Raw genomic sequence first — 23,366 nt, forward strand, 5'->3', positions numbered from 1 at the left:
ACATGTAATTCCCCTGTCCAAAATGCTTCTTTTCTGTCTTTGCATACCAAAATTCTATCCATTCTTCAAAATCCTTGCTCCTTCATGCAGCTTTTCCTGCTACTTCCCACTCTATCAAATGTCCCTCTTTTATGAATTAATGGCATTTTAGTGTAGTTTTCTAACATGAAGTCTGGGTTCATTCTCCAATGATCACTTACCAGATTTCTTACCCTAAGCATTCTTCACCTCACTAGCCTTTAATTACCTCATCAATAAAATTGAGTATGAATGTTACCTGTGGGGTTGTTCATGTTTAATTTATTCAATACATATTTACTGTAGGGAGTAACCATAATATATTTTAATTTATTAACACATATTTATGTAAGAAGCAAATCTCACATGTTAATTTATTGAGGAACAGATAATATACAGATAAATCTATCAATTATTTTTTTAATTGAAGGTTGTAGAGATCGTCTTCTAAAATGACCAAACAAATGTGATGTGATTAAGTAAGAGGGAAAAGAGGGACAAAGCCTACTTTAGAAGAAAGGATCTATCTAAAGGGTGATGGTTAAGCTAAGATTTGAAGGATGAGAAGGAGACAGTCATTCAGGTAGAAAGAAAAGGGCAAAGTCCCTTGAGAATGAGGTGAACACAAACTGAATTATTTAAGAAAAGATAGACAACAGTGACACTGGAATTTGGCAAGTAAGGGGAATGAAATGTAATTGCCAGGTGGAAAATGGCAATATTCTTCAAACCCTCAAAAAAATATGATGAGGTTTATATTTTAAACACAACAGAAGGGCTTTAGGCACAAAAGACATAATTAATTCATATCTTGGGAAGATGACTCTGGTTACCCTATATCAAATAAAATGTAAGGATTAAGACTGGTAGTAGAGTAGTAATCTAGGGACAGGTTGGGAGTTTGGAGTTGGATTAAATTACAAAATGTGTAAAACACATTTAACTCACAGCAAATTTCAGTAAATGGTAGCACTATAATATTATAATTTCTTTTTACTGAATATATTAGTTTTGCCTTTGCCAATCATCTCTCTATTTTCCCAGTCTCTCACCCAACTCCCAATAAAGATCTTTAAATGTAAGTATTTCCGTGAATACAAATCCATGCAGTTCCTGCTGAATTCCTGCAGTCAGTACAGTGAATAACACACTGCAAGTGTTCAGTGAATAAAATAATACAAGGGAGACATGAAGGACAGAGACCTCTGCTTCATCTTTGAATCTTCATTTGTTCCTAAAAGTGTAGAGGGGATGTGATGGGGATGTTGTATAAATGCTATAATGCATGAAAGCATTTCCTAAATTTTAATTTGGTTCTAGTGTACATTGAGCCATATTTCACATATATTAAAAATATACATTCAGAAAACTAAGATCATGGCATCTGGTCCCATCGCTTCATGGCAAATAGATAGGGAAACAATGGAAACAGTGAGAGACTTTATTTTGGGGGGCTCCAAAATCACTGCAGATGGTGACTGCAGCCATGAAATTAAAAGACGCTTGCTCCTTGGAAGAAAAGCTATAACCAACCTAGACAGCATATTAAAAAGCAGAGACATTACTTTCCCAAAGAAGGTCCATCTAGTCAAAGCTATGGTTTTCCAGTAGTCATGTATGGATGTGAGAGTCGGACTATAAAGAAAGCTGAGCACTGAAGAATTGATGCTTTAAAGTCGCTTGGACTGCAAGGAGATCAAACCAGTCAATCCTAAAGGACATCTGCCCTGAATATTAATTGGAAAGACTGATGCTGACGCTGAAGCTCCAACACTTAGGCCACCTGATGTGAAGAACTGAAAAGACCCTGATTCTGGGAAAGATTGAAGGCAGGAGGAGAAGGGGATGACAGAGGATGAGATGGTTGGATATCACCAACTCGATGGACATGAATTGAGCAAGCTCTGAGAGTTAGTGATGGACAGGGAAGACTGGTATGCTATAGTCCATGGGGTTACAGAGTCTGACATAACTGAGCGACTGAACTGACCGAACTGAAAATTATATATAACAGTCATTCTTTGCCTCAAAACCTGCAAAAATTGAAATAAGACTGGTCACATTGTATCCTGAAACCAGCATTAGTAATACTTTTTACATTGTAAACCCTTCTTTGTAAACCTATACACGTGTCCACTACAAGTTCAGGAAAGCTACTGATAGCCTATCATTTTTTTTCCTCTTGGACTGGACTCAGTTTCTCAAAATGATGTGTCAAGAAGTCACTTTCAATAAAGCTGTCAAAGAAGATGAAATACAGTTACCTTCCTGAGATAAATTCTCTTCATCCTTTCTTATGGGTGCCTAGATTCAAAACTCTGTGTTTCAAACTGTTTAGCTTTATAGGAAATAGTTCAAGCCATAAAAGGACACATTCTCAGTAAGTCACATATTCTCTTAGCACCATTAATATGCTTAGTTATGTGCTTGTGACTATTAAAGATTAATTAAAAATATACATAACAAGATTTTTAACCTGTGTAGAACTTTCCATATCTTTTGTTTATTAGCATATTGAGGATACCCTAATTTGGAACCAACAGCTTCTTTAAAAATGGTGAGGTGAACTCTTCATGCATCTAGCCGCATACAGAACCAAAGAAGCAGAAAAATATTTAATGCCATTTTATGCTTGGTGTCTGGTTTTCCTGAGTGCCACAGACTGTGATGTCATAGTCATTGAACTCAAGTAAGATTTTCCATACCCCTACTCCCACACAACTTCATCTGAGCAAACATTTCCTACAATGGGTGGACAGAAAATAAAAAGTCCTGTTTAAATTCCCCTAGGGTTGTGGATTATAGATCCTTTGATTTTAAATGAAGCTGTCTCCTCTTTTCTACACAGTATTTTCTATGTCCATTTTATCCTAATCTCTCCCAGGCCTAGTTGACCTAGAATCACCTGTAATAATGCTCTGATTATATTTGTAGGCAATTAGAAACGCTCACTTCCAAATAGATGGATCTGAAATAGTGCTGCTGACTGACGGGGAGGATAACACTGTGAAGTCTTGTATTGAGGAAGTGAAACAAAGTGGGGCCATCATTCATTTTATTGCTTTTGGAGTAGATATTGCTCCAGAAGTCATGGAGATGAACACTGCAACAGGTAAAATATGACATACATCCTTTGATAACAATACATAAATGTAGAGGCTGACAATTCAACAAGTTCTCTTAAGCTCCTACTCTGCAGGTGCTGTGCCAGGAGCTTGGGATCACAGTTAAACCAGACATGATCTCAAGGTGCCAACAGTCCCACTGACCCAAGAGACAAATAACACTGCTAATCAGAAAAGCATAGTCAGATAACACTCCTCCATAACAAGAGACATACATAGGTGTCAAACACCATGTGAGCAGATAGAGTCATTGATTCTCTTAGCATTGAATAGAGTCAGGGAAACAAGGCATGAGCGATAAGGAGCTAGACATTTATCAATTTGTTTGCTTTCTCTGGAAGAAAAAAGGATGACAGAGAATATAAAGCATGTTGGGGTGACAGTGCAAGCCACATTGAAGGATAGTGAGAAATACGTGAGACTAGAGAATAGACGGGAAGTTAAGGGATGGGTTTAACAGAAGCTCAGGCTATAAATATAGTAATAACAAGGTTTCTAGATTAAACATAAAATAGCTATTATCTTACAGACAGAAACATGTGAAGAAAATGGACTACATGTGTTCAGTGCCTTCTTAAACATAGTAGAGAATACATAATTTATAACATTATGAAAATCAATTATTGTATTGAATTGACCTCTAATGTTACCAAACAAACACTTGCTTTTTAATGCTTAATTGTACAAACTCCCATCATTTCAAAGTAATTTTATAGCCATTGTAAAGTATTTCTGTCCTAAATATCCCTCCTAAAGTATTGTTTTTAAACTTGTCTCTATTGCTTACCATTTTTTCATCTGCTCATTGCCAAATTTTGTCAGGATGTTTCAATATGAAATCTCTTTAACCTTTCTGATTCTGATCCACTCTGGCAGGAAAACTTGAAAGCTGCTATGGTTAGAACTGTATCTTAAATAGTCATTAAAGTGAATAATTCTCCTAAAGGTTATGTGATCCTGTGAGCTTTAGTTCATGAAATTATAACATCTCCTTTCACATTCTTTAATTCGTTGATGCATTTAAGCCAGAAAGATTTTTATTAGTGGAGTTTAAAGGTAGCTTACCTCCCAGTTATGACATTTTTAAGGTAACATTTCTGAGATAATCTTTATACCTATCTGATTTGGGTTTATTTTTACAATACATACTGAAACTATGGTTTTATTTACCCTAATATCATCTTAATCACTAAAATGTGAAAAGCACTTATTTTCTGAAAAGCAACCTAGTTAATGTATTTACATTTTAGGAGGAAGACTTATTTTTGCTTCAGATGTAGGCCAGAACAATGGCCTTATTAATGCTTTTGCAGCCCTTGCTTCAGACAACATTGATGCCTCCCAGCAATCTCTTCAGGTCAGAGTTCCTAGTCCTTGAGTGTTTATGTTTGGATTTAGACCTAACCAAGAAAAATAATCTGGTTGTTACAAGTTTTGAGTTCTATATTGTCACCAGGTGGCTCAGTGGTAAAGAATCTGCCTGCCAATTTAGGATATGCTGGGTGGATTGCTGGGTGGATCCCTGGGTGGGAAAGATCCCCTGGAGGAGGAAATGGCAATCCATTCCAGTATTCTTGCCTGGAGAATTCCATGGACAGAGGAGTCTGTAGGGCTATAGCCCATGGAGTCACAAAGAGTCAGACACAACTGAGTGACTGAGCACTTTATTTTAAGTCATCAAGAAAATGGTAAACTGAGGGCAATACACACACATTCACACACAGAACTAATTTTCTCAGAGGTAATTTAGCACTTTAATGCTAAATTCTAGTGTAGGTGGTCACCAAGACAACTGGGAAAATAATAACAGGGCCATATCTCCAACTGTAAATCCCATTGTCCTGCTCTAATGCTTTTATTATACCCTGTTCTCTCCTCAGTAGCTATATTTCCACACTTTCTGACTGACAACTGTCACATCCCAATTAGCTTTCAAAGAGATTGCAAGCCTAAGCTGGTATGCCATATTTAAGTTTGTTCTCAAGGCAGAAATTTAAAAATATGTAAAACAGAAAAAAAGCATAAAATTACTCTCTTCTACAGTTATTAATTTTTTATATATTTAAACAGCTTGAAAGTAATGGATTGAAACTCAACAGTAATGACTGGATGAATGGCACTGTAATAATTGATAGCACTGTGGGAAAGGACACATTCTTTCTCATCACGTGGAACCAACAACTTCCCTCTATTTATCTCTTTGATCCCAATGGAATATCAATGGGGACTTTCATAGTGGATTCAGCTTCCAAAATGGCCTATCTCAATATTCCAGGAACTACAAAGGTAAGCAATTAATTTTTAGACCTCCTCCCAAATTTTACAGGTGAAAATACATCATTTGATATCATAAATATGGATGCCAATACTTGTATCATTTCAAAATTAAGATAAAGTAGAATGTACTTGATATGACTGTATCCTGAAAATTTTGGTGACAGAGGAAAAATAAAAAGAACTTAAGCATTAGAAGAAAGGAAGAGAAGGGGGGAAAATTAAGTAGGCTAAGGATAACTTTGAGTAGACAATGTAGTAAGTCTGTGCAGCTTGCTGTGTAGATAGCTACAGAGCTATTTCTTAGTCCTACCAGGTCACAGGAGAGCTTCCCTGATAACTCAATTGGTAAAGAATCCACCTACAATGCAGGAGACCCCAGTTTGATTCCTGGCTCAGGAAGATCTGCTGGAGAAAGGATAGGCTACCCACTCCAGTATTCTTAGGCTTCTTTTGTGGCTCAGCTGGTAAAGAATCTGCCTGCAATGCAGGAGACCTGGGTTTGATCCCTGGGTTGGGAAGATTCCCTAGAGAATGGAAAGGCTACCCACTCCAATATTGTGGCCTAGAGAATTCCACGGACTATTGTCCATGGGGTTGCAAAGAGTCGGACAGGACTGAGCGACTTTCACTTTCACTTTTCACCAGGTCATAGAGTCTGTAGACTCTGAGATCTAAGGATAAGTCCAAGATCAAGGCAAACTTTCCAAAACTTATTTTTACCAATGGAGATTTCATAAACTTTGGATACCAGGCATGATAATAGGATATTCTTTCCAAACTGCCTCAACTCTTACCTCTTTACCCTCAAAACTCTTAAAGCTCTCAAAACTCTGTTTATTCAGTAACACACTTAATAGTTTAGAGTTAGATAATGGAAAGACCAAAAATAGCTTGCTGTTGGATACTTAGTCCATTTTTATTGAATTTTTAGGTGGGTGTGTGGACTTACAATATTCAAGCAAAAGCAAGCTCAGAAACATTGACTATAACAGTAAATTCTCGGGCAGCAAACTCTTCTGTGCCTCCAATCACAGTGAATGCTAAAATGAATAAAGATACAAACAGCTATCCCAGCCCACTGATTGTTTATGCAGAAATTCTACAAGGGTATTTACCCATTCTTGGAGCCAATGTGACTGCTTTCATTGAATCGAAATCTGGAGAAACAGAAGTTTTGGAACTTTTGGATAATGGTGCAGGTAAATCACAGATTTCTCTGAACAAGTCTAAATTTTCATAACTCAGGATATGTTATGAGTCCCTGAGGAAGTGTGGGGCAGAGGGACAAGCATCAGAAAATTGATGCAGATTGTGGATGAACAACTGGACCAGGGTGAAATTCTATCCAGGTAACAACTCCAAAGTGATTTGCAAGTGTCTTACACATCGTAGAGCACTCAATGAACTTTATTTACTGTCATTATTGTTCTTTCTTTCATTTAGACAACTAGTGTCTTCCAATAGATAGGAAAGTGTCTATTACTGAGATTAAGGACAGCATCAAGAATTCTGAATAAGTGTTTCTTAGGCGTATATAATCAAGAAAGTCTGGCCAGAGATAGTCAAACACAAGTAGTAGTACGGAATGAAGTAGTACAATTTGGGTCCCTGGCAGGGAGGGGATGACAGCCATGAGAAATTCCCAACATCTGGATAAAAGTTCATATATAATCTTGGAGATTGAGACCAAAGGAAGCTGAATCTGCCATCAGAGAGAAGGGGATATCACAGGATCATCATCAGATACCAGATCTGACTGGAAGGTATCAAAATAGAGTGTTGACCACTCTCTATCTCCTTGGTCTGTATGGGTGAGTGGTACTGTACTTTAAAACATTTTCCCAATTCTGAATTATTCTGGGAACTAAAACTTCTTTAGAGAGGTCATTTAGTAAAGAAATTACTATCTCAGTAAACTTCTAAGTTGTCAGAATTTTCAGTTAGCTTCTTTTCAATGTAGTTAAATCAGCCAGCTTATAACCTATCATCAACTAGAGTTGGCCCTGTGAAAAGTTTAGAAGGCAAAAGTCTGGTTTATCAGTGCTTTCATCTAATATGACAATATTTTCTTAAATTATCCTGTGACTCTCTTTCTCCCAATCCCTTCCATGCTACATTAAAATTCCTATATCTTGTTTCATTTCTCAAGGAGAAATAAAATTTCTCAAATAAAACTCAAATAATTTGGGACACCTTTACCTAAGAAAGCATAGGTGATTAAGGATGACTTTACCAAAGAAAGCATTGGTAATTAACAATGACTTGGAGCAGGGGTTCTCACATTTTAACTCCTGAAGCGAAACTCCTGAAGACTTGTTTTATAACACAGAATGGGAACGCCGGAAAAATTTTCATTCCTAATATGACCCAGAGAAACGCAGATGCTATTGGTCTAAGGATTTCATTTTAAGAATCTCTCTCTTGGAGTCTTAACCTTCCTAAGAAATGTGTTTTCAAGTTAACAAAACTCTCTAGTACTGGTGATATGAAGAAATATCCTTACGATACAGTATTCCTGAGCTCTCCTAAATGTTTATTTTAAAAATAGATGGGGTTTTCCACTGTTAGACCAGAAAATTAATCAATCCTAGTGTAAGAGGTAGGGATTAAAATGAAAAATGAGAGATTGAAGATAAGTTAAATTAAGTAATTTGTAGGTGATAGCAATGAGAATTAAATCTTATGCAAAGATAATATTTCTTTAGTGGGGATCCTTTGATTTGGAGAGAGAAAGAGAGAGAGACAACATAATTGTGCTTAAAGCATGGGCTGCAAACAGACTATCTAGCTGAGAAATGGTAAGAAGAATGCTATAATAATCTGCATTTGAGTTCATAAGATGAACGCATTAAGTACACATGCATAGGTATCAGTATATATACCAGTATGTCTATGTAATAATATATTATTACAAATAGGGAAAAAAATGGAAGCAGGGCAAGATTTTATTTTCTTGGTCTCCAAAATCACTGCAGTGATTGCAGCCATGAAATTAAAAGACTCTTGCTCCTTGGAAGAAAAGCTATGACAAACCTAGACAGCATATTAAAAAGCAGACATCACTTTGCCGGCAAAGGTCTAAATAGTCAAAGCTATGGTTTTTCCAGTAGTCATGTACAGATATAAAAGTTGGACCATAAAGAAGGCTGAGCGTCAAAGAATTGATGCTTTTGCACTGTGGTGTTAGAAAAGACTCTTGAGAGTCCCTTGAACAGCAAGGATATTAAACCATTCAATCCTAAAGGAAATAAACCCTGAATATTCATTGGAAGGACTGTTGCTGAAGCTCTAATACTTTGGTCACCTGATGCAAAGAGCTGATTCATTGGCAAAGACCCTGATGCTGGGAAAGACTGAAGGCAAAAGGAGAAGAGGGCTGAAGATTAGATGGTTAGATAGCACCATTGACTCAATGGACATTAATTTCAGCAAACTCTGGGAGATAGCAGAGGACAAGGAAGCTTGGTGTGCTGCAGTTCATGGGGGTCACAAAACGTCAGACACAACTTAGTGACTGAACAACAATCACAACAAAAATAATACACACACATGGGCTTCCCAGATGGCACCAGTGGTAAAGAGGCCACTTGTCAATGCAGGAGACATAAGAGGCTCGGGTTTGATCCCTGGGTCAGGAAGATCTCCTGGAGGAGGGCATGGCAACCCACTCCAGTATTCTTGCCTGAAGAATCCCATAGACAGAGGACGTTGGTGGGCTATAGTGTACAGGGTTGCAGAGTCTGACAGGACTGAAGCAACTTAGTATGCATGCATATGTACACACACAAACACAGTACCACAAGGATATCCATCCAACAAGATACTGGTTGGCAGAGCAAAATGGAAATATTCCCCAAGGGGTCAATCACAAAATAAGGAGATCAATAAAAGCAATATGCTTATAAAGCCCATATGCTTGACTTAGAAAATACTTAAGTTTTTCTTTTTCTTTACATTAGTAATTTATACCTTCACTTCCATAACAAGGTGCTGATTCTTTCAAGAATGATGGCGTCTACTCTAGATACTTTACAACTTATAAAGAAAATGGCACATATAACTTAAAAATACGGGCTCATGGAGGAGAAAATGCTGTCACAAGGAACTTAAGGCATCCACTGAACAGAGCTGCATACATACCAGGCTGGGTAGTAGATGGTGAGTACTTCATAGTATCTGAAACCCAACCGTGGCTTGAATAATTGTGAGTTGGTATGATTAGGGCTTCCCTGGTGGCTCAGAGGTTAAAGCGTCTGCCTCCAATGAGGGAGACCTGGGTTCGATCCCTGGGTCGGGAAGATCCCCTGGAGAAGGAAACGGTAACCCACTCCAGTATTCTTGCCTGGAGAATCCCATGGACGGAGAAGCCTGGTAGGCTACAGTCCACGGGGTCGCAAAGAGTCGGACACGACTGAGCGACGGAACGGAACAGAACGGAATGATTAAGGCTACAAATATTTTATAACTTCAGAGTATAGCTTCTCCCATTGCTGGAATGAATTCTCAGTCATATGACAGTTTGCCTCCAAATTAACCTAAGCTTTGATACAGTGTCTTTGGTATAGACATTTCAATGAAAGCCAGCCATTATTACATTTGTTTGGAGCATCTGACCTATATCAACAAAAATTTGCCACATTTTCAGCACAGGATGAAGAGGCTAATACGTTATGTACTTAACTAGAAACCAATGGTAGAATTTATCCATCTGATTACATATGCCTTTATTTGCAAAGTTTTTATTTAGTCAAAAGGAAAAATGTGTAGAGGAAAGCAATGGCAAATATTAAGAATGCATTTTTGTTAGCTTTCCTTTCTTTTGTCCCTTATGTCACCCTTATAGGGGCTTTATGTTGCAATATAATCTGAATATTATTCATTAGCACTTGTAACAGGGAGGAAGTGTGAAGTTTGTCACCTGACACAAGTGACTGAAAGGGAACCAGTAGAAATTCCTCCAGATTTATTCCCATCTTAAAGGTAATTTAAGAAATAAAGCAACTCCTTTATTTTTAAAGCATATATTAACTATATAACAATATTCCCATTCAGGACAGTCTTAATTCCAAAACAATTTATTATCCAATTCTACCCTACAATACTCTGATCAGGATGCTAAAGAAAGAATTCTTCTACCAACTGCATTCTTATGATCTTGTCACCAAAATTAATAAAATGAAACTGTGTATATGGAAAAAAGGGAAAAATATATAGGATAAGAAATAAAATTCATTGAGTTCTGAAAATATTAGTGCAGATTTGTCCATTAAATACCAGGAATTTGTAATGCAGGCAACATTGAAGGGAATCCACCAAGACCTGAAAATGATGTGGACACTCAGACAAATGTGGAAAGTTTCACCAGAACAGCAACAGGAGGTGCATTTGTGGTTTCCAATGTTCCACAGTCTCCCTCATTCCTTGACGTCTTCCCACCAAGTCAAATCACAGATCTTGAGGCCACATCACATGAGGATGAGATCAGTCTAACGTGGACAGCACCAGGAGATGATTTTGATGTTGGAAAAGGTAAGGACTATGTGTCATGCACTGTTGATTAAGTGAAAGTTGCTTGTTGCAAAAACAAGTGTCTAAGGGTGTGTGAGAGGAAAATAATTTATAATTAATAGCTCAGCAAAGTATTGATTTTATAATCTCATGTTATGAATCATGAAGTGTGGCACATTATAACCTGCCAGGAATATTTGCAGAGTTTAAAAATCAGAATTCAGCTTTTATAGAAAAATAAATAAGGCTCTGAATGTGAGCATAACTTTGGCATGACTAGCAGCATTTTGGAGGAAAGTGAAAAAAGGTTTCATATGGTATGCTCTAGTTTCTAAACTACATGTAACTTTTTTTCTTAGTTCAAGAGTATATCATAAGAATAAGTGGAAGCATCCTGGATCTAAGGGATAATTTTGATGATGCTCTGCAAGTAAACACTACTGCTCTGTTACCAAATGAGGCCAACTCCAAGGAAACCTTCACATTCAAACCAGGAAATATCTCAGAAGAAAATGCAACCCACATATTCATTGCCATTCAAAGTGTGGATAAAAACAATTTGACATCAAAAGTATCCAATATTGTGCAAGTAGCTTTGTTTGATCCTCGAGATTACATTCCTGATGAAATTCATCCAGATCCTAGTCCTGATAAAAATCCCCCTAAGTCCGGACTCAGCATTTCTACCTTGGTGTTGTTAGTGGTTGGCTCTGTGGTAATTGTTAGTCTGATTTTAAGCATCACCGTTTGTATCTTAAACAAGAGAAGAAATCCTAGCAGACCTAGAACAGGGTTTTAAGAATATATCAACAACAAAATTAAAGGATGTTTCAGAATTTTTAAATTTATCATGTGTGAAAATAATTTTAAGACTTTTACAAGGGACCCTTTGACTAAATATAAACATGCAGAGATATTTGAAAAATTGTAAATCAATATTAAATTAAACAATTTTTATTTGTTAATTTATCAAAAGGTGATAAAGATCTTTTTTCATATTCATACCTGGTTACATATTATCTGACACAAAAGTTCTCTATAAAAACTCAAATTTCATCAAGAAGTTAAAACTGTCTATTGGAGTGGTCAAAATACAAATGTAAGAAGGCAAATAAATAATATTTTTGAGAGATGAATTTGGTCTCAGTATTTTTCAGTATAAATTGATTTTATTGTATTCACTGAAGGTCTTTAATTATATACTTGTATCAGTTCAGTTCAGTTGCTCAGTCATGTCCAACTCTTTGCAACCCCATGGACTGCAGCATGCCAGGCCTCCTTGTCCATCACCAACTCCTGGAGTTTACTCAAACTCAGGTCCATTCAGTCAGTGATGCCATCCAACCATCTCATCCTCTGTTGTCCCCTTCTCCTCCCACCTCCAATCTTTCCCAGCATCAGGGTCTTTTCAAATGAATCAGTCCTTTGCATCAGTGACCAAAGTACTGGAGTTTCAGCTTCAGCATCAGTCCTTCCAATGAATATTCAGGACTGGTCTCCTTTAGGATGGACTGGTTGGATCTCTCTGCAGTCCAAGGGACTCTCAAAAACTTCTCCAACAATATACTAGTATATACAATATAAATAAGGACATGTTTACTGTACTTCATTGATATGTAAGATAATATTAAAGAAGCTAGGGGAAAGGAAATAAGTGGGAGATGTCTGATAACTGGAAATGTTGGTTTTACTCTTATAGCATTCATTGGAAAGTAAGCTGTGTAGTAGGGCATTTAGGGACTGTGCTATTGAGGTAGAAAGTCTATTAGCACAATTAATTCCTCTGGTGGGCTGGCACCTACTCAAGCATTGCTGAAAGCTATATACATACAGGTGGACATGGAGAAAATGTAGGAAAGGGGTTGAAAGTGGAAGTGTTAGTTGCTCAGTCATATCCAACTCTTTATGACCCCATGGACCATAGTAGTCCACCAGGCTCCTCTGTCCATGGGATTCTCCAGACAAAAATACTGGAGTGGGTTGCCTTTTCCTTCTCCAAAGGGGCTAGCATAAGACAACTGACTTTTTACTGGGAGGGGAATAAAAGCCTGAAATTCTCTAATAGTGACAGAAATAATGTAAAACAGCCAGACTTTCCCTATGTCCTTCCAACCTATCAACCCAATAGCCCTGGAGGCAAAGCCTACCAGCCTGTTTAGTACTCTCCCTGATTCTTTGGGGCAATAGCTTTCTCTGATGGGTCCCAGTTGAAGGCTCTCCACTTTCAGGTCAGGCTTTGATTTAGATCTATTTCCAGAAATTCATCAGTAACTGAATATGAATTGGTAAGAATCAGAAAAACAACAGAATGATTACCATTTTTATATTCTGAATAAGCTACAAAATTTATAGGACTCAGTAAAAAAATGAAAATGAAGAGCTCCTGCTCAATAATTTATAAGGATTTCAAGATGGTAACAGCAAAGCATTAAACCAAGTACTTGGACCTTCTAAGAATGAGATACCATGCAAATGTAGAAGTCTCACCTCACAAAGCTAGCCCTGACTATAGTACAGGATAACCTAGTGATAAAATCTGCAGTATAAAGGCTCTACATGGGATTTCCATTACATTCTTATAGCATTGTTATGATCTAATAGTTTATTTATAAAATGTACCAGGTATAGAAATGAAACCTTGGGGCCATCACCATCTGGTAGGAAATCTAGCTACAGGAAAACATTCTAAGCTATCCCAGTAAAGGAAGAGAAGCAGCCCTAAGTGGGGAAGAGTAGCCCATTATCAACCACAAGGGTTCAAATGACTACAGGATTCCTGAAGAGAAAAACCACCCCAAGCAGTCATCCAACTGGCTGCTGCCCCTAAATATGGGTAGTTGGCAGTGTCACAAGCTAACGACCCACCTGGAGAGGTCAATCCAAGCTGTAGGACCAAGAGATGGTATCCATTTACCATCTCAGCTGCTCGGCCAGAACTGAGGGAACCACTTTCCTATGTTATAATGCCTGCCACTTGGTGTTGGCTGATATTACAGATCAGAGTGACCTAATACAGCATGGGTAAATGGCGAGACACAAACCACAGTGTCTGATGACACTAGCATAAAATGGAACTCAGAATAGCACAGCTCAAAGTAACTATGAAGTGAGTAGGGACTGCTATAGATTTAACAGTAAAGTATGGCTGCTAGTCTCCAAAAGGATTTCCAAAGAGCCACAGCTCCTACTGTTCATGGCCTTATGTAGTTGCCTCCCACATTAGGGTATAGGATGGCGCAATGACTTGTTTAAAAATTAGAAAGCAGCAGAAATGATGGACACTACGTTTTTTGTGTTCTTGATAACTCTGTCATTTACAAAATTCAGTTAGAGTAACAGAGATCGCTGCAGAGGTTCCAAGACTATACAGAGAATGAGAGGCCTAACTATCCCTGCTTCCCAATCATACTTCAAGATTATTCTATTTGCAGTCATTAGACTTCAAGCATAACTAGCAAAAGTATTTCTCCTTTAAGACCAGTAAGCCAACACAATTATGGAGGAGATAAATAGGTAGTTGCTTTAGCCACCAAATTTTCAACAATTTAAATCTAAATTACTGAAGCAACCAAAAACAGTATTAGTTGGTGTTCCATCTGGGTATCAGAACCACTGTTAACATTATGGAATTGATAGGGGTTAACTGGGACATTAAAGAACTGAACAAAAAACTGTATAATCAGAAAAAATTAATATAAATATTAATAAATATATTTATATTAAATATAATCATATAACTTATATGTTATACATTATAATTTATATAAATATATTTATATATAACATATAAGTTATATAATATGATTATATTTAATATAAATATATTTATTAATATTTATATTAATTTTTCAATATATAATATATAATTAATAAATATAATATAATCATATTATATATTATATTTATATAGTAATAAATATATTTGTGATAGTAATAGTAATAAATATATTTATATCTACATTAATATTTATTATAATAAATATAAATAACAAACCTCCCTGAAACACTGGAGTTAGCTCTTGGTGTTGGGTGTTGGAAGTTAAGCAAGGCCGGGAACTAGCATGGAACTGTAGAAGTTTGCTGTTTGCTGTAGAAATCTGTTGTCTCTGCTCCTCTACCACCTCTGTAAGACTGTTGCCAAGTATCTAATTGTGGGTCTGGGATCATGATGGTCAGCAAAGCCAGCGCTAAAGGAGAGGAGTTACACATGGAGTAGGGAAGGGTAAGGACACTCGCCCATTTCCATCTTTCTTATTGCCTGCTATCACCCCAGCTTCAGATAGTTATGGCAGCTCTTTTAGATCTTTGAACTTTCAAGCAAATGTCTCTTGTCACCAACTCTAACCCAAGCCATACAGTTTCTGTGAAATGTACTTCTATTTTCTCCAAGTTGCCTCAGCAAAGCAAATTCAAACAGGGAGCTATGTAATGATGATCTGTAGCACAGCAAGTAATTTCCTTACGTGGTAGTAAGTGGACCCTGTCCTTAATGTAATAAAAAAACTGAAAGAAACAGGGAGCTCTGAGCTCCTGTGACCTGGTAGATTACTCCCTCCAAAATGGATTCATGGACTGCGGAACTTCTGGCCCACTCCCATAAGGAACTGTGGAGGCATGTTGTACTGAGCCCACTTATCTATTTACGTCCATATTCTGTAAGCCTTTTGTATTGCTTCTTTGCAAATTCAGTAATAAACCTTGTTACTCAGTTATAAACAATTTAAGAAATGTTATCAATTTCCAAATGACACAAATAGTTTTGATATTGAATAGAAAAGCATAAACTGCTGGGGCGGGGGGAGGGAACAGAAAGAGCTTATGAATACAAATGAGAAACTCAAGTGTGTGAGATCAGGAAAAGATAAGAATGATTCAAGAAGGAAGGAGCGGTCAAGCATTTCTGATTAATGCTAAACTGTGACCAATGAATATAACAACACAGTTATTAGTGACATTAATAAGAGAAATCTTGCTAAAGAAAAACAGGAAGTGAATAAATCCAGAAACTGTATGCACAGAATTCCTTCAAGATTTTAACTCGGAAGGAGAGCAGAGAAAAGGAGCAGAAATTGGGAAAAGTAATATGTGTTTCAAAGAGATTTAATCTGTACTACAATTGTAAATTTTTTGTAAATGTTTCAGAGTTATTTTATATTTTAAACTCCCGCTACATAATGAACTGATAAAAAATAAAACTTTAAAATGGTTCTTTGTAATTAGAGATTGATATAAAAGCAACAGAAACTACTCTTTAATTTTCTCATCTGTAAAAATCTGTGAAAATACTAATATCCACCCTCAGAAAAGTGAAAGTGAAATTTGCTGAGTCATGCGCAACTCTTTGCAACCCCATGGACCTGCCAGGCTCCTCTGTCCATGGAATTCTCCAGGCCAGAATACTGGAGTGGGTAGCCATTCCCTTCTCCAAGGGATCTTCCCAACCCACTGATCAAACCCAGGTCTCCCGCATGTGTTATATAAATCTCAAGATAATGGCAGTCCTCGGCCTCATTTCTGCACATGCTTAGTGTTCAATTCATAGCAGCTCTCATGCTGAGCCGGTTTGTACTGCCATACCCTAAATTCAGGTACCTTAGCACTGACGGTAAATTGCTCATCAGTCAGTCAGCCAGGATATTAAATTCCTACTATTTATCAACACTTTGCAGCCAAATGCTGTGAGTAGAATGGTGAGTGAAAGTACTACCCTAAGTCTTCATGGAGGTTAGAGTCTCACAGAAAGACAGATATTAAACAAATCACAAGACACAAATAATTATAAGTTTCCAAAATGGTCTGAGGTTTCATTCAGTAATAGTATTTTTCATGATACTTATCAAGCCTACAAGCAAATAAAATCCCCACTATCCACACCACTGACCTTCTATTTATATCCAGATTTCTAGGAGCACAAGGTTTTGCCCACAATATGACCTTTACTACAAGAACAAGGGAGTATTTACTACCCATCAGGATATCATTTCCAAAAATCAACTATGCAGGCCCAATACAGAGAACAAAAATTATCAATGTACACCAGATTACAAGCTTAGAATACTGCAAACCACATCTCCTTACAGAAATTGAGAGGTACTAAGTCAGCCAAACATGACAACCACCCACTAATTCTACTACTATAAACACTGTCCAATACAAGAAGATAAGGAAAGAGAGAAAGAGGTTGTCCTTCTGGAAAAGAGCAATGTTCTGAAAAGATACTCCTTAATGAAGTGTAAATCTCAGGAAGCCACATAAGTCATAAGGGCAATCCACTAACATCAACACTGTTGAGCCTCTGGAAGGGCAGAGTTCCTGACGCTGCTGACACAGAAGAAATGGACAGGAGAGAGAAGGTGGAAGGCATCAAGTATTTTGTGCATGTTTGATACATCAAGGAGTATAGAGTAGAATTCTTATTGAGTAGAATTGTAGTTGTGACTGGGCTTAATCCACTTGGGATCTCCCATGTCAAGACACTGTGTAAAGAGAAGAGCTTTATAGGACCCATCGAAGAAACTGCTAGGGAATATTTGTCACTCACCTACCACTGAGTGACATCTGAAACTACACAATAGTAGGACAGGCTCATGAGGAGGGCTCTCCTATTCCTCCTCACCAAGGTCTAAGCAGAATACCTGTAGGAAAAGGGAGAAGATATTGAGACTGAGGCATTACTCCATCCTCCCCTACTTTAAGTCATAGGCATAAGTCTGGCTTGAATTAGAGGAAGAGAAAGAGGAAAGCTGCAATTCAAATATGAAGTGCTAATAACTCAGTCATGTCTGACTGTTTGCGACCCCATGGACTATAACCCGGCAGGCTCCTCTGTCCATGGGATTCTCCAGGCAAGAATACTGGATTGGGTTACCATTCCCTTCTCCAGGGGATCTTATTGACCCAGGGATTGAACCCAGTTATCCAGCATTGCAGGCAGATTCTTTACAGTCTGAGCTACCCAGGAAATCCAACTCAAGTATAAGCATATCTTAAAATTAATAGGATTGGGATTTAACTATCACACTAAACGTAAGAGCCAAAATTTATAATACTAATGGAATTTGGGCTTCCCTGATAGCTCAGACAGTATAGAATCTGCCTGCAATGAGGGAGACCAGGGTTCAATCCCTGGGTCAGGAAGATCCCCTGGAGAAGGGAATGGCTACCGACTCCAGTATTTTCACCTGGAGAATTTCATGGACAGAGGAGCCTGGCAGGCTATAGTCCATGGGGTTGCAAAGAGTTGGACACAACTGAGTGACTAACACACACACACACATGCACACAACGGAATTGGAGTGTCTTGTGAGTAAGTAAGAGATATTGGTACCCAGATAGGAGAGCTCTGGAGCACAGTTCATTATAGACATGGAAGAACAATATTTTTCCATGCTTATATACCAAAGAGATATGGCTCAGATGGTAAAGAGATGATACCACTCAATAAATTGATTTCATAGTGACCACAGTCAACAGTATTGTTGCACAAAATTATGGTGACAAAGCAATTGATATACAGACAATTTCCTGGACACCAAACTCCTACTGTCTTCCACTTCCTTCCCCCCGTGGATAAGATTTGTGTTGCCCTCATCATCATCCATTCTCTCTTCTGCAGGCATAGGTCCAGTCATTTTCCATGCTGGCTTTCCTGACAAGTCCTTGTCGTCATTTCCAGTGAGCCCTCTTACCATTGCCCACTACTTCTGGTGCTGAGCATGGCTTCATCCCTTGGATTGGCTCCATTTCCCTCTATTTCTGTCTTCTGTCTCCTTATAATCTCAATTCTTATCTAGGACCACCACATATATGACTCCAAAGGGATCCATTTAAATCATATATTAATGGCATCACTGGAGTTTAGCAAAGCACAGTCTCAGGGTTGTCATGTGGTGGCCTTGCTCAACACATAGGACTGACACTTGAAAAATATGTAGTCTTTGTGAAAGATTGTAAATGCAACATTAAGCGGTCCTATAACTTTAGTACTGCAATAGCCCATTATACCTCAATTCAAGTAACATTTTTTGCAAAACAACTATATGAATTATGATCCCAGTGCTCTATTTTCTTTATTAAACTGTGTGATGACCCACACATTAATTTGTGGTATGTCTGACCTCAAGGGGAATATGAGCAAAGTGCTAAACACTATGTGTCTTGCTATCTGTCCTCACACAGTATAGGAAATAAGGGAGGGCATTTACACAAAATTGTGACAGAGGCATATGAGAAACTGAAAAGTAGCAATGTTGTGATATGAAGTAGCGCCATCACTCATTCCATAATTTGAATATCTGATTGGACTTAGAAGTAGCAACGATCAAAATCCTGTGCTTTTCCCCAAATGTAAATTCATACACAGCAGTTTCTCAAATATATTCGGACCCTTCATCAAACTTTTTTTCCAAGAAAGGAAAACAAGGCTCTCCAGATTCCAGAGAATCTGAAGTCAAGGGATAAGGCCATCAGAGGAAATCCTGCTATTGAATGCCAATTCCATCTCCAACCTTTACTCCCGCACCATGAACGTCACACATACACACATACTCACAAACACACATTTTAAGACAACATTTAAAATGTGAGTAGTTTAGAGAGCTTTTTGGATAAAGGTTTGTCAATTTTAATAAGGAAATGAAACAAGTCCATAAAACTTAAATATTATCTTCAACCACACCTCCTTCTGAATTTCTTTTTTGCAGAGAAAGAAATATCTTACCACCCAGGCATTCAAATTGGAGACCAGGAAGCCAAACCTTGGCCTGCCAATTTCCTCACATTCTGCCTCCATCAGCTAACAGGTCCTGTCACAGACATCTCCCCATCTCATTTTCGTCTCTCCCCGTCTCACCGTCAGTCATGCTGCCTCAGTTCAGCATCCATCATCATCTCCTGGGTACAGACGCTCCCTACCTTGTCTCTGTATCTGTTTCAATTTAATTTTGTCCTGGACCATAACTAATTTACAATGTTGTGTTAGTTTCAAGTGTACAGAAAAATGATTCCGTTACACATTTTACATGCATCTATTCTTTTTCAATCTTTTCCCATTTAGGATATTACAGAATATTGTGCAGAATTCCCTGTGCTATACAGTGTCCTTGTTGGTTTTCTATTTTAAATACAGTACTGTGTACATGTCAATCCCAAACTCCCAATCTATCTCTCTCCTCAACTCATCCTTACCCTTGGTAATCATAAATTCCTTTTTTAACTCTGTGAGTCTGTTTCTGTTTAGTAAGTACTTTCATTTGTATCAGATTTTCAGATTTCACATATAAGCTATATCATATATTTATCTTTCTCTTACTTACCACACTTAGGATGACACTCTCGAGGTCCACCCATGTTGCTGTAAATGGCATTATTTCACTCTTTTTAATGGTTGAGAAATATTCCATTGTATATATGTCTCACATCTTCTTTATCCATACATCTCTCAGGGGACATGTAGGTAAGTTACTTCCATGTCCTGGCTATTGTAAACAGCACTACAATGAAACCTGGGGTACATAGAATCTTTTGAACCATCTTTTTCTCTGGATATATTCTAAGGAGTAGATTGCTAGACTATATGATAGCTCTATTTTTAGTTTTTTAAGGAATCTCCATACTTCGGAGATTCCCCATGGAGGCTATACCAATTCCCATTTCACCAAAAGTGAACACCCTCTCCAGAATTTATTGTTTGTAGATTTTTTTGATGATGGCCACTCTGATTGGTGTAAGATAATATCTTATTGATATTTGACAATGGATTTGATATTGCATTTGACTTGCATTTCTCTAATAACTAGCAATGTTAAAAATTTTAGATATGCCTCTTGGCTATCTTTATGTCTTCTTTGGAGAATTGTCTATAGGTCTTCTATGTATTTTTAGTTGGGTTGTTTGTGTTTTTTATATTGAACCTCATGATCCATTTGTAAATTTTACAGATTAAACCCTTGTCAGTCTTATCATTTTCAAATATTTTCTCCCCTTCTGTGGGATTTCTTTTCAATCTGTTTGTGGTTCTTTCACTGTGCAAAAGTTTTTGAGTTTTATTAGGTCTCATTTGTCTATTTTTACTTCCATTACAGGAGGAGACTGCTCCTAATATCAATTGTTACAGTTTATGCCAAAGAGTGTTCTGTCTGTGTTTCCTCTAAGAGATTTATAGAATCCAGTTCTACATGGAGCCCTTTTTGCTTTTATTTTGAGCTATTTTTGTATATGGTGTTAACCAAAAACAGAAATACAGATCAATGGAACAGGAAAGAAAGCCCAGAGATAAACTCACCTTCAGTTCAGTTCAGTTCAGTCGCTCAGTCGTGTCCGACTCTCTGCGACCCCATGAATCACAGCACACCAGGCCTCCCTGTCCATCACCAACTCCCGGAGTTCGCTCAAACTCATGTCCATTGAGTTGGAGATGCCATCCAGCCATCTCATTCTCTGTCGTCCCCGTCTCCTCCCACCCCCAATCCCTCCCAGCATCAGAGTCTTTTCCAGTGAGTCAACTCGTCGCATGAGGTGGCCGAAGTATTGGAGTTTCAGCTTTAGCATCAGTCCTTCCAATGAACACCCAGGATTGATCTCCTTTAGAATGGACAGGTTGGATCTCCTTGCAGTCCAAGGGACTCTCAAGAGTCTTCTCCAGCACCACAGTTCAAAAGCATCAATTCTTCGGCGATCAGCTTTCTTCACAGTCCAACTCTCACATCCATACATGACCACGGGTAAAACCATAGCCTTGACTAGACGGATCTTGGTTGGCAAAGTAATGTCTCTGCTTTTTAATATGCTATCTAGGTTGGTCATAACTTTCCTTCCAAGGAGTAAGCATCTTTTAATTTCTAACTATGGTCAATTAACCTACAACAAAGACGGCATCTTAAGACTATCCAAGGACACACACATAGAGAACAGAATTATGGACATGGCTGGTTGAGGGAGAAGGAGAGGTTGGGAGGTATGGAAGAGTAACATGAAAACATACATTACAAAATATAAAATAGATAACCAACAGGAATTTGCTGTATGACTCAGGGAACTCAAACTGGGGCTTGATAACAACCTAGAGGAGTGTGGTGAGACAGATGTTCAAGTGAGAGGGGATATGGGTAAACCTATGGCTGAATAATGTTTGGTAGTTCAGTTCACTTTAGTTCAGTTGCTCAGTCATGTCCAACTCTTTGCAACTCCATGGACTGCAGCACACCAGGCTTCCTTGTCCATCATCAAACCCCGGAGTTTTTTCAAACTCATGTCCATCGAGTAGGTGATGCCATCCAACCATCTCATCCACTGTCATCCCCTTCTCCTGCCTTCAACCTTTCCCAGCATCAGAGTCATTTCTATGCACTGATCATGAGGAAGGCTTTCTTATCTCTCCTTGCTATTCTTTGTAACTCTTCATTCAGATGGGTATATCTTTCCTTTTCTCCTTTGCCTTTTGCTTCTTTTCTTTTCACAGAGATTTGTAAGGCCTCCTCAGACAGCCATTTTGCTTTTTTGCACTTCTTTTTCTTGGGGATTGTCTTGATCACTACCTCCTGCAAAATGTCACAAACCTCTGTCCATAGTTCTTCAGGCACTCTGTCTATCAAAGCTAGTACCTTAAATCTATTTCTTACTGCCACTGTATAATTGTAAGGGATTTGATTTAGGTCACACCTGAATGGTCTAGTGGTTTTCCCTACTTTCTTCAATTTAAGTCTGAATTTGGCAATAAGGAGTTCATGATCTGAGCCATAGTCAGCTCCCTGTCTTATTTTTGCTGACTGTATAGAGCTTCTCCATTTCAGCTGCAAAGAATATAATCAATCTGATTTCGGTATTGATCATCTAGTGATGTCCATGTGTAGAGTCGTCTTTTGTGTTGTAGGAAGAAGTTGTTTGCTATGACCAGTTTTATCTCTTGGCAAAACTCTGTTAGCCTTTGCCCTGCTTCATCTTGTACTCCAAGGCCAAACCTGCCTGTTACTCCAGGTGTTTCTTGACATGCTACTTTTGCATTCCAGTCCCCTATGATGAAAATGACATCTTTTTTGGGTGTTAGTTCTAGAAGCTCTTTTGAGTCTTCATAGAGCTATTCAACTTCACCTTCTTCGCATTACTGGTTGGGGAATAGACTTGGATTACTGTAATATTGAATAGTTTGCCTTGGAAATAAACAGAGATTATCTATCGTTTTTGAGATTGCACCCAAGTACTGCATTTTGGACCCTTTCATTGACTATGAGAGCTACTCCATTTCTTCTAAGGGATTCTTGCCCACAGTAGTGGATATAATGATCATCTGAATTAAATTCACCCGTTCCAGTCCATTTTAGTTCACGGTTTCCTTAAATGTTGATGTTCACTCTTACCATCTCCTGTCTGACCACTTCCAATTTGCCTTGATTCATGGACTTAACATTCCAGGTACCTATGCAATATTGTTCTTTACAGCTT

At 38.0% G+C, this 23,366-nt stretch overlaps 1 protein-coding gene across 1 annotated transcript in view; it reads left to right on the forward strand.

Annotated features, from left to right (window-relative positions):
- CLCA4 (chloride channel accessory 4) overlaps positions 1–11,829 on the forward strand; it is a 30,895-nt gene extending 19,066 nt beyond the window's left edge. The window contains exons 8-14 of the mRNA XM_055402356.2: positions 2,953–3,130; positions 4,394–4,500; positions 5,214–5,429; positions 6,352–6,619; positions 9,408–9,578; positions 10,713–10,949; positions 11,288–11,829. Of these exons, the coding sequence (XP_055258331.2) occupies positions 2,953–3,130; positions 4,394–4,500; positions 5,214–5,429; positions 6,352–6,619; positions 9,408–9,578; positions 10,713–10,949; positions 11,288–11,727 (1,617 nt within the window). The 3' untranslated portion in view covers positions 11,728–11,829. The remainder of the gene's footprint in view (positions 1–2,952; positions 3,131–4,393; positions 4,501–5,213; positions 5,430–6,351; positions 6,620–9,407; positions 9,579–10,712; positions 10,950–11,287) is intronic.
- Positions 11,830–23,366: the final 11,537 nt, after the last annotated feature.

This window comes from Moschus berezovskii, chromosome 4 (assembly GCF_049115385.1).
Source record: "Moschus berezovskii isolate FMDL1 chromosome 4, NW_MosBer_1.0, whole genome shotgun sequence".
Lineage (NCBI taxonomy): Eukaryota > Metazoa > Chordata > Mammalia > Artiodactyla > Moschidae > Moschus > Moschus berezovskii.